This window comes from Myotis myotis, unplaced genomic scaffold (assembly GCF_014108235.1).
Source record: "Myotis myotis isolate mMyoMyo1 unplaced genomic scaffold, mMyoMyo1.p scaffold_m19_p_3, whole genome shotgun sequence".
NCBI lineage: Eukaryota > Metazoa > Chordata > Mammalia > Chiroptera > Vespertilionidae > Myotis > Myotis myotis.
The window spans coordinates 149,159,147-149,171,957 of NW_023416335.1; the positions used below are offsets into that span (position 1 = coordinate 149,159,147).

The window sequence follows — 12,811 nt, forward strand, 5'->3', positions numbered from 1 at the left end:
CGCCTTGGGGAAGATGGACTTCATAACTCTGCAGGACGGACCAGGTGCCATTTGTAAGACTGTCAGGAGCCCCACCTAGCATTAGTCTTTTGAAATCACAAACAAGGGCCCGCATATCTGGGCAGAGTCTTCCAGGCTCTACTGTTAGGCTGTCCTCCCCCTCCCCCCTGATTCATTCTTCTACTGATATTTCTAAGAGCTCATGACAAGGGGAAGCAATTCATCATAAAACCAGACCATAAAACCCTTCTTCTACTTGAAGACGCAATTAAATAGTCACTCCGCCAAGGTCTCCTTTGCTTCATTTTAAAACAAAAGAGGTTCGTCTATGAATGCCCTTCCCACCCCCCAGAACAAGTATTCCGGGAACCATGGCTGGTCATCCCGAAAGTTGCTTTTTCCCTTAGTCGAAGGGCGAAGTTAGAGAATCCATAGCTGCCAAGTCTGGACTTGGGGGAGGGGGTGACAGCGGGGCGGGGGGAGCGCGGCGAGGAGGAGGGACTAGAGGAAGGACACTGCCCCCTACTTCTTTGAGGTCGTCGCCTCGGCCGGCGGAGCCGCCAGTTTGGGTCTGGGGAGGGACGCGAGGCGGCCGTAGGGGAGCGGCGTGGGCTCCGAACCCGCGGCGGGGTGCCAGGCTCGGTACCTGCGGCCGGGCGCGCTTCGCAGGCCGCCCGGGGCGCGGAGGGTGTGAGCGCGCGCCCCCTCCGTGCCCGCTCCGCTCCGCGCGCCTCTCGGGAGAGGCTCCGCCGCGAGCGCCGGGGAGCCCGCAGCCTCAGTCCCGCCGCCCGCGGAGCTTTGTGCGGCGGCCGCGGCTCCGAGTCCCACCTGCTGGCGGCGGGGAGACAAGGAAGGGGAAGAAGAGGAGGAGGAGGGGAGAGAGGCGGCGGCCGGAGCCCACTCCTCCCCCCGGCGCCCACCTCCCGGGGGCTCCGCAGTCCCGGCGCCCGGCCTGCACGCGCCCCCCGCCCCCGGCCCGGCCCGGCCTCGCGTGCTCACCGCGGCAGCCGCAGCTGCAGCCCCTCCAGCCCGGCCCGCCCGGTCCGGCCGCCGCCACCTGGAGCCGCCGGCGAGTTTGAGGCGAGCGCGGGGCGCGTGGCGCCGCCTCGATGCGCCCGGGAGCCGCCGCGGCGCCCCAGCCCCGCTGAAGAGCCGGAGCGCAGCGGCCGCCCCGGAGGGCAGGCGGGAGGCGCGGCAGCCGCGGAGAGGGAGCCGGCGAGCGAGGCAGAGCGAGCCCCAGAGCCAGCGCAGGGAGCAGGCACCATGCCGGGCTGGAAGAAGAACATCCCCATCTGCTTGCAGGCGGAAGAGCAGGAGCGAGGTGAGTGAGGCGACGGCGCGGGGGGCGGGGACGGGGGTCCGGGCTCCGGCCGCCCGTGCCTCCCTCTCCCCAGTCCCCTCCCGACCTGTCCACCGGCCGGCGGGGGAGGGGCGCCGCGCCCACTGGTGCCGCGGGCGAAGCCAGGCGGCGGCGAGCGAACTCGGAGCGATTTCTTTCTTTTTTGGGGGGCGGGGAGGGAGGGGGGTCAAGGTGGGAGGGAAGGGGAAAAAGAGAGGGCGCTGCAGCAGCCAACTTTTTGATTTAGGGAAAGATTTTTCTGGAGAGGCCCGAAGGGGAACTCCAGCTTCTGCAGGGCCCGCTCGCACGTGGAGCCCGGAGCGGCAGGGTGCGGAGTGGGTGCTGGGGGAGAGGATAGGGATGGCCTGCAGTGCTTTAAGCGACTTTCCAAACTTTCCTCCCCCTCCCGCGGCCGCCTTCGCGCGGTCCCCGCCGGTGGCTGAGCTTCGATGGTGCTCCACAACCCAAAGTTGCTGGAGATCCAGGGAGGAGGAGGAGAAGGTGGGGGTGGAGGAAGAGCGCGGGGGCGGGAGGTGGGCGCTGCCTCCGGGCTGGGCTCCGGAGGGGTAGCGGGGAGGAGGAAGGCTGTTCCTAAGGCCGACGGTCTGGGGCTGGGAGTGATGCCTCGAAGATGAGCGATGCCCCAGCGCAGTGCTGGCTGTCAAGTTAATACCGCAGGACTGCGGGCTTTTCACAGTTACTGTCTATTTTCTTTGTAAAAGCGGCTCTCCGTGCCTGGTGACTTGTCGACCTTTTGTGCTTCAGCCTGACAAGGGTGCTGGGCACGTTGCTTTTAAGTGACTCTCGGAGAGGAAAGTTGAAGGCCTTTTGCACCTTAAAGGCTTGGTTCTGTTGAGGTCACTTTAGGGTGTTTGGTTTGTGCCGAGGTTGGCCAGGGAGTTCAGCTCGGTAACCTGGATATGAGTGCACCAGAATTTCCTACGCAGGCCCCAAGGGGCTGGGGAGGGGTGTGCCTTGTCCCTACTAGCATCCCCAGGGACCCTGGCTGGCAAGGTCCACCAGGATGGTTCCCCTGCTCCTCCCACCCCGGCCTGCCCTGGCTTCGAGGAAAATGCTTTAGACTTGGATGGGTTTCAGGATGCTGGGGTTGCATGGGCTGTGGCCACAGACTGTGTTGAGGGTAAATGGTGCTGCCAGGGTGAGTGGGTGAGGAAGCAGGAGGCCGGTCTGGTGTATGGAGAAGGCAGAGTTGTCAGGAAAGCTTACTCCAGCAGCTGCCGGGTTGGTGTGGAGGGTGGCTTGGTTATTGAGCATGCCAAAAGTTTCAGGCTTTTGAAATGATGTTACTACTGAACAGCCGATGCACGATTTCCAGTTTTTCTCTAGGTGGCACAACCTGTCTGGCTTATATCCTGTTTAATGACTCAGGGAATTCATCCCCTTTTAACCACTTCTTTAATAGACATGTGTGTACATTTCCAGCACATTTTTCTGGCCAGCAACTTTGCGTTCACCTACTCAGAAGGCACCCCTTAGGAATGCTTTTTCATTTAGTTAATCATATCTGTAAGAGTTGCAAGTAGTGGTACCAATAATTTATAACCAGGTGAAAGCACTACATGCGAGCGTTCCGTGAAGCATGGACCGTCTCTCCTGTCAATTAAATGTATCCATTTGCTAGAGAAAATACCGCAGTACTGGCAAAAAATTGAATCAGAACGCTGAAATGGGTAGATTTTTTGAATTGTGACAAAATGTATGTCTTTTAGAAATATACGGTAACTTTGAAAGGTGATCAGCTAATCTGTTTGGTGAAGATAAGACTGAATTTCCTCCTGAATGTAAAAATCTGAGTCAGAAATTGGGTGTTCTGTCTTATTTTCATCCATAGGAAAAAAACAGGGAACCTTAGTTAACTTTGTGGCTTTTTCACTTTGAAAGTTTCTTACTTTTTGCTTATATTATGTGATACTTTTCTAATTGGTATTGGTTTTGTTTGTTTGTAGTATTTCTTTTTGAGGTCCTGCTTCATTGGTAATGCACACATATTTGCGTTTAGTTTCTTTTAAAATCTCCTACTTTGTGTTTCAAGTGTGTGTGTATACATATATAGAGATGTATTTAAATTAATGCATATGTCAGAGGACACTGCTTGAGATTGGCTTATACTTTTGAATTTTACTGTAAAGTAATGAGCAATGTTTTCTATTTGCATTTGAAATCAGATTGTATTTACAAATTTAATTGGTTCAAATAGTGTTGATTTAAGTTCTTGTTAAATATAAACAGAAAGAGTAAATTATCAGGTTGGTCAGGAGAATAATGAATATAGAGGAAACAAATACTTTTTAAAAAATTATTTTCCAGGAATAACATTGACTAAAAAGTCAATTTCTAATATGTTACCATTAAATTCTAAGGTTGGTTATACTGATATAACCATTGCTCTTTCCACATTCTCTACACTCAATTTACATTTAAATATTCTAAAACCCATTATGGAGACTACTCTAGCATAACATTTCTTCATGTAGATTTTATTGAGCTAAATTTCTTTCTGACACTTAATGCAAATTGATACAGGCTGCTAGCTTCTTTAAGGACCACGTATTTGGACAAGTAATTCTCAGTATTAGTCTTTAAAAAAAATGCTGATCTCAACTCAAAAAATTCAGGGAACCTGCTTTTTTGGTATCGTCACATACAAAGAGAGGTTAGCCAGTCTAAAAGATTCATGCCATACCTGTACACCATCAATAACTTGGATTCATCTTGAAGAGTTCTGTCAAGATATTGCGTGAATTATTGCTACTGCATCCCGTGCTGAGCAAGGACACTGTAGCAGATGGGTTGTTGCAGTAAATGCAGTCACTTCCAAAATGGCATGTTATGATTCACTTATGTACAGTGACGTATTATTAAAATTCAGGACACATTTCTCTGTCCTCCCCCAGTTTTCTGCCTGAGCTGATGAACCCAATCCACTTAGAAACCACCTAATACACTTTTGGGTAAATGTTTCAGGAGAAGTGAAATGATCCTGCAAACTGTTCTATTTAACACCCCTTCCAAGCAAATTAAATTAAGTAATTTATTAGTTGTTTTAATCTTCTTATTAGCTGATCATGTATAATAGGAATATAGTTGTTAAGGAAAATCTCACTATAAAGGAATAGATGCCTCAGTAATTAATGATGCCTTTCTTTTGCCTTGTATGCGCGCGCGCGCGCGCGCGCACACACACACACACACACACACACACACACACTCACTCACTCACTCACTCACCAGGGGAAACAGTTATGCATTTTGTATAGGTACTCTCCCCCTGGCCTTTCTGTTCTCACAGGTTTTGGAGGTTTACAAGTGAACTTGAAAACTTCCCTTTGGACTTCTGTAGAAATTATTGTGTCTGGGGTTTTGCTTCTGTTTTGTCAGAGGAGAGCGTTTGCATCTCTTAAAATATAAAGATTTAGCTTTTACAAAATATCTATGAGAAAGCACAGGGGGCTTAAGTAGTGTGCCTTCTTTATAGCTTTGGTCTGTTTCATTTTCCATATCACAAGGAGATCTGGTGACTGTGCCACCACAACCTGCTTAACAAAAAGTCCAATTTGAAATTTGAGTTTTGATCTCAGAGTGCTGTGGAGAAGGGAGAAAAAAATCAAAATGCAAGGAGCGTCTGCTGTACGTTGGGCACTGTGATCCACATTTCACATGCATTATTTGGTACAGCCTTACTGCATACCTGTGAGGTAGGTATTACTATTATTTACTCAGACATATGAAGAAACAGATAATCAGAAAAGGGAAAAAGGTTTACTACAGTTACAAAGCAGAGTTAGGGCACAGTTTCTAAAGAGATAATTTTAAAAAGTTACATTTCCTGAGATAATGTTTTCCGATTATATCAACATCATAACATCATACTAGAGGCCTGGTGCATGAAATTCGTTCACGGGGTGGGGGGGTCCCCTCAGCCCAGCCTGCACCCTCTCCAATCCGAACCCCTCGGCGGACATCCCTCTCACAATCCAGGACCGCTGGCTCCTAACTGCTCTCCTGCCTGCCTGCCTGATCGCTCCTAACTGGCCCCCCTACAGCCTGATCACCCCTAACTGCCTCTGCCTGCTGACCTGATCACCCCTAACATCCTCCCTTGCCGGCCTGGTCACTCCCACCTGCCCCCCGCCAACCTGGTCGTCCCCAACTGAGCCCCTGGCCAGCCTAGTTGCCCCTTATTGCCCTCCCTGCCAGCCTGGTCGTCCCCAGCTGCCCCCCTCTGCCAGCCTGGTTGCCCCTCACTGACCCCCTGCCGACCTAGTTGCCCACAACTGCCCCCCTCACTGCTGGCTTGGTTACCCCTCATGGCCCTCTCTGCTGGCCTGGTCACCCCCAACTGCCCCCCCTGCCAGCCTGGTTGCCACCAACTGCGCCCCATGCCAGCCTGGTCGCCCCTCACTGCCCCCCCCCCCCCCCCCCCGGGTGGCTGGTTGCCTCACAGAGCCTGCTGCTCATTCATTTGGTCGTCCCTCACTAACCCCCCTGCCGGCCTGGTCACCCCACATAGCCTGCTGCTCAGTTGTTTGGCTGTCCCTCACTACCCTGCCAGCCTGGAAGCCCCACTCAGCCTGTGGTCATCAGTTCAGTTGTTTCAGATGTGACGGCCCCTGGCTCCTTATATATATAGATGTGTTGTTTTTTGTTTTTACAAAAACAGAATTTTAATAAACTGCCACCAAATCTTTCATTAGAAGAGTTTTTTAGTTACATATCTATCTGGAAGAAGTTTCCACAGTATATTATTTTGGGCATTTAGCAAACTGACTTTTTCTAGCTCTAACCATAAGCATTGGAACACCAACATATTTTTAAGTAGAATTATTTGACCAAACTTAAAGAAACTCATTTAAGAGAGTGGTTTTTCCACCAAAGACTTGACATAATCACATGGTTTTCCCATTTGTCAGGAAGGTAAGAATTAACAAGAATTAAGTATTCTTCCTCACTGCAATGAACTGGGAAAGTACTATATTGTTAATAGCCATTGTGCATTTGCTCTTTTGCCAACATTTCATTTAATTAAAGCCATCCATCTGAAATCTCAGCCTGACTATCAGGAGGACCAGTGGCCGAACAAAGGGACTTCAGAAGTTGCTTTCTTCTGTGGCAGCCTGCTTGGTTCTTTCGGGGAGAAAAAAGTATCACTGTGATTGGTACTGGATATTAAAGATTGAATATCATGAGTTTTAAAACTGTTACGTTAAATGCTGGTAATGGCTAATGGTAGAAGGCACTTAGAATTTGATTGATTTATTTTCAGTTAAAATATAATAGTAATTTAGTAATACAATATACAAAAGTAATAGTAATACAAAGTAACACATCTAACAGAATGCAATTGAAACGCTAAAGCAAAACCTGGTTATGCATGTCTTGTTCTATCTCTTAGTAAAGTGTATTTCTTCTTAAATTTAAAGGTTTCCTAGATATGAAAGTATATCAATACAAATCTCCTCATTCAAGAGAACTACATGGGTAGGCATGTCAATGGCCAAAGGGTGCTGTCAGTTTTATGGGAAAGTTGATGTTCTTTAAAAATATCTACCAATTAAAACTCACCTGGTTGACTTTTTTACTGCCTTTCATTTCAACAGTGATCAAACTTTAAGCACCAGGTCAGGTGTTGAATAGAATGGGAAGACATGGCTCCTGTCCTAGATAGATTCCTTAGCCCCATCCAGCAGAGAGGTGGACCACAAGATATTTGTAGTTGAACAGCTGTGTGTTTAAATCCACTTCAGCACTTCCTAGCTCTATAGTCTTTTTACTACTCAAAGCCATTGCATTCTCTTCTTTATGATGAGGACAAGTAATATCTACCTCATGGGAGGATTAAATGAAATTAACAAATGTGGGGGAATTTATGACAGTACCTTGCATATAGTTCAGGGCTCAGTAATAACAACTGCCATTAATTTTATATCTTGATGTAGATCTGTAAACCCAACACCTCAAGGTGATGATGAAATGATACATTTTTATTATTTAAAGACTTCATAAACTAGTAAAAAAAAAAAAAAGGTCAGTGTTTAATAAAAAGCTACACAACTTTATAAGACCAAGGTTTTTGACATATTCTAGTCCAACTCTATCATGAAGAAGAAGAAACTCCACTGTAGAGAGAAATGTGTCAGAGGCCACATTTCATACATAAGTAAACTGGCCACTAACTGGGGAGGAGTTTAGTTGGGAGGGGATGTGAGAACTGATGTTTTGGGCAAAGGTCATGGCATGTCCCAAAGCACTTTGGAGTAAAATATCCCAGGAGCTAATACTCATTTCTTAGGGGCTGAAATATAGAATATGTGCAAGCATATTGACTGTTGAATATGAGTATGCATTTCCCAAGGATGTGGAGAAACGGGGTGGGAGGAGATGAGACCAGAGAGCCAGCTTTGGAAGGACTTTGAATGCCAGATTGAAGAGTTCAGTTGTATCCAGCAGGTGATGAGGAGCTAAAGGAAAGACTTCTAAGGGAGAAGTGAAGAGGTCATATTTGCATCTTAGAAAGGTCACCTTGGCAGCAAGGGGGAAAGATTGGAAAAGGGAGCGACTGGGGGTGGAGTTGGGACCAGGTAAAAAGCTTCTGCCCTGTTTCAGGCCATGAAGAGATACTCAGGAGGAGGACTTGGTGTGCAGGTGAACCTAGGAAATATGGAGGGTGTAGGTGTCTGGTGTGGGTAGTGATTAGAGTCAGAGTGGTGTCATGAGGCTCAGTGCCTAGTAATCTTTTCACCACATATTGCCTTTCTTTTTTTAGAATATGTTTTTATTTATTTTTAGACAGAGAGGAAGGGAGAGGGATAGAGCGATAGAAACATCAATGAGAATCATTATTGATCAACTGCCTCCTGCACGCCCACTACTGGGGATCCAGCCTGCTACCTGGGCATGTGTCCTGACTGGGAATCGAACTGTAACCTCTCGGTTCCTGGGTCGACACTCAACCACTGAGCAACCCTGGCTGGGCCATATTGCCTTTCTTTTTCCTCTCCTCCCCAAATCTTTGTAAGGGGAAAATGTACACATAATTTGGCAGAATAATGTAAAAATAGAGTACCACCAAAGTGATTGAGTACCAAGCTCGGTCATCATGATAGGTTAATGGACACTAGTTTATTTTAATTATATAAAATTCATATACTATCTAATCCTAAAGGAAAAATAATTATTATCCTGTGCATTTGTCTCCTAAAACTAATTTGGAAATTTTAAGTGATTTTTTTTTTAAACAGAAAAAGAGAAAAGTAGTAATTATTTTATAGAAATGTCTTCCCTAGTAATAGAATTGGGTAGATTAAAAAACACACAATATTAATAAAGTTTTAAATACTTTTTATACTGGACTCAAGGTTAGAGAACCAGGATTAAAATTCTCTCTTAGCCATGTTCCTGATTATTGGGTCTGGGCACAGCGTGCTTCTCTGAACTGCCCTCTTCTCATCTGTGAAGTAAAGATGATTCTTGATATACCAGCCTCCTGGGGTTATGTGACTGGTGAAAGCTATTATTGTTACATGGTTATGTTACAAAGGGAGGAAGTTGTTGAAAGACCGAGATTCTTAAAGTACACTTGTCTATGAGCTGGTGGTTTCTGGATGGAGGTGTTATTTGCATAACTTCTGTTTCATAAACTGGAATTTTTCATTAAAAAAATTCTAATTCTTAGTCTTCCAAAATGAAGTTCAAATACATTATGTTCTCCCCTCAGGCCTCTATTTATAATACAATAACGCAAACGATGCAAATTATAATACATAGCTTCATAGTTCCTCAAGGCAGCCTCCTTTTTGGCTCTGCCTGGAAAAGTCCAGCTCAGATGCTGAGTGGGCCTTGCCATTACTCCTGTCATTCACTTCCTGCTTCTCTCCAGTCCAGACTTCTTTACTTATCAAACCGAAATCATGGGTGGAATCTTTTCAAGGGAGATCTCCACTGTTTTAATTTTATTATGCGATTTAAATATGTACTAACATAAAACCAGATATAAACTCATGATGGTCATAGCTTTCATCCAAACACAAAACCAAAACAGATTTTGCAAATGAAATACAAACAAAACTACCAAAAAACCCAGTAACTTTCAAATTAACATCAATTTCTTGTGACTTAATATTATTTGCCTGAAATTAAATTCTCTCTTGCAGTGTGAATATGGTACTCACCGCAATGGAAAGGAATATTGTCTTCTTTTTTCTTTTCTAGTTGAATGCCTGTAGAACCTTGGTTTTAACACTTGGTCTTTCCGGAGCATGTGCATACATTTACATATGAAGTCCTCCATTCTCATTGGTCTGTTTTGCACCAATGTTTTGCATTGTGATCCTAAATACAAAACCCAGTATGGTGCTGCAGTTGGTGGCAGTATTAGGTAGCATACTGAGCTGCGTTCATACTTCTTCAACTATTTGTGGTGGAGTCTTTTTTTTTTTTTTTTAAAATTCTCAGCCTGGTATGTAGTCCTGTAGCATAGTGAGTATACCATGTGCAACTCCCACCTGACTCTGGTCATACGTGTACTTGTCTATGTCCTTTTCAGTGAGATGAGCTCATACATCACAGACTTAGATATTGGGGCAGTGTCTTATTGCTATAGGGATTTCTAATCACCTACCTTCATTTTCAGTACTCATGTAACCATGGACAGGTAATAAACAGTTTTCTGCCCAGTATTGTCCATAGATCACACTTTGAATAGTACAGGATTGGAATACGATTATGTAGCTGGGGTTGGTGAGAAGAGTTCAGAAGGATGTGTGTGTGTGTGTGTGTGTGCGTGTGTGTGTGTGTATAAAAATGTACTTTTAAGATGCATATAATTTATTTTCTGTAGCTGCTTTCACCTTACCTTCAAGATCCCATTCCCACGGAAGATGGAAAACATCTGATGATGGACCTGGAGAGTATTATGCTAAGTGAAATAAGTGGTCAGAGAAAGACAACTACCATATGATTTCACTCCTATGTGGAATCTAATGAACAAAGTAAACTAACAAAATAGAAACTGATTCATAGATAGAGAACAGACTGACTGCTGTCAGAGGGCCTGGGTGAAAAGGACGAAGAGATTAAGCAAAGACAAAACAAAATATAAAACCCCCAAAACACCCCGGGTGGGTCAGTTGATTGGAACATTGTCTTGTACACCAAAAAGGTTGCAGGTTTGATTTGAGGTCGGGGCACATACCTGGGTAGCGGGTTCAGTCCTCCATCAGGGTACATATGGGAAGCAACTGATAGCTGCTTCTCTCTTACATCCATGTTTTCTCTCTCCTTTCCTTTCTCCCTAAAATCAAGAAAGAAAACAACACATATCCTCAAGTGAGATTAAAAACAAAAACAAAAACCAAAAACCTCATAGGCACAGACAACAGTATAGTGATTACCAGAAGGAAAAGGGGTTGGGAGGAGGTAGAAGAATGCATGGGGGGATAAATGGAGATGGAAGGAATCTTGACGTGGGGTGGTGAAATGCAATATAGTATACAGGTGATGTATTATAGCATTGTACACCTGAAACCAATATAATTTTATTAACTAATGTCACCTCAATCAATTCAATAAAAAAGGGGGGGAAATGAGCACATTACTCCAAGGTTTAAAAACTCTGTGGTTGCTTCTCTTATTTCTCAAGGATTTCCCCTTCCCTCATTCGCAAGATGGCATTCGGGTGAAGGGAAAAGCTTCTTATTCTCATGGCACTGGGTGAAGGGCATTTTATTCATTGTGTGACCCTCCCTGAGTCCATTGCTCTGCACTTGGCACACATTGTGACTGGGCGTAGTGCCCTGGTTCCAGTGAAATGAGCCTGTTCCCATTTGGTCTTGTCACCTTGGCAGCTGGTTTGGACTTCCTGGACCTAGCCGTTGTGTCTGGCGGTACCTTCTGCAGACATGACCCCTGCTTTGCTCCAGTGCCATGGTGAGTGCTGCCTGTGGGGAGAGGGACCGCCATGCTAGGTGATGAGGGCTATCAGTCACAGTGTTCACTAATGCTGTGAAAGCTACACAGATGTTAGTTTTTCTGTCTGTTTGCACTTGTCAAGGAGCTTGAATTCTTACAGGATATTGGACACTTACATGTGATCTTCTGTCCCCCTTCCTATATCCCCCCTTCCCTTTCTCTGTTGTACCAGATGTCCAAAGTGGCTTATATGACTTAAAAACTTCAGACTGGAAGGGACAGGAGTCAGGAGGGTAAATGAATGATAAGGGGGAAGAGTCCTGTTCCCATCATTAGGTGGGCACCCCTCCCTAAGATCTGAACATCAGGGAAGAAAGAAATAGAGAAACTGTCAAACAGCTCAGGGATGACCTAGATTGAAGCTGGCAAGTAATTTCAGCCAATACCTTCTACTGGTCTGCCTTGTATACAAACCTTTCTCACTTAATAGTTCGTGATAAATCTGCTCTTTATATTTCATCAGGACATGAGAACTGACATATTTCTTAGGATTGGTCATGTAACTGCAGTGTGCATTATGTGTTAGAGATTGATGTGTTTAAAGGTTTACTTTGTATTTTGAATAAGTGCATTTGGATCACTAGATATACTAAAGATGTGTATGAATGGATATCAAAATTAATATTTTTACTGGTGAAGTGTTTATTTGTTTTAGTTTCACAGTTGCCGAATATAGCAGACAGTATGAACATTTGACGCAGAGTTTGACAGCATAAAGCACTAGAGTTTATCATTGGAGAAAAAGTTAATGAATAAAGTTTTCACCTGTTAGTACATTAAAGAACAACAACCAAAGAGTAGAAAATAACATAGGTAAACATTCAGCTGATAATGTAATAGATATTTATTTGTTCATTTTTCTAATATATAATCTGTGAGTAGTTTTCTTCTTTGATATCTTTTAATGTTGAGTATTTATAGCTCCTGTTACTGATATTCAGAAATTCCTCTGAGAAGGACTGAGAGAAATGTATAATATCCTCATGGAGTCATGCTTAAGCAGGCACAGGATGTCTGCATCGCCCTCTTCAGAAGTGTTAAGACTGTTGACTAAAAGAGAGTGGCATTTAAAATTAGATTTTTCAGATGACTTCAAGTGTTTCTTTCTAAATGTATAATTTTCTAGTAAGGGCAGAGCACATTTTCATTAAATGAAAACCTTGAACAAGGCAATATAAATTTAGTTCCTTTGTTACTATGTCACACCTCCCCCGCCCCACCCCCTATAATATTAGTTAGAATGAAAATTTGCCAGGCTAGAATCAGACACCTGTAGTGCTCCATCTGCTGAGAAGGTGCCTCATTTGGCTTTGTTAGTGATCTGGAATGCTGATATATACCATGGTATATGAGAGCCCTACCATTGAAGGGTAGCCCTGGTTTTTCACCAACAATCATATAAAATTACCAAGTTTGACTTAGGCTCTGAGTTCAATGACTGCACTTCCTGAAAACCCTACCCTCTGAGCCTCTACTGATTGTGCT

The 12,811-nt window shown here is 44.9% G+C and overlaps 1 protein-coding gene across 5 annotated transcripts in view; it reads left to right on the forward strand.

Moving 5' to 3' along the window:
- Positions 1 to 563: 563 nt before the first annotated feature.
- GRIP1 (glutamate receptor interacting protein 1) overlaps positions 564 to 12,811 on the forward strand; it is a 669,834-nt gene continuing 657,586 nt past the window's right edge. For all 5 annotated transcript variants that reach the window (XM_036297634.1, XM_036297637.1, XM_036297636.1 and 2 more), the window contains exon 1: positions 564 to 1,321. In XM_036297634.1, the coding sequence (XP_036153527.1) occupies positions 1,264 to 1,321 (58 nt within the window). In that variant the 5' untranslated portion in view covers positions 564 to 1,263. The remainder of the gene's footprint in view (positions 1,322 to 12,811) is intronic.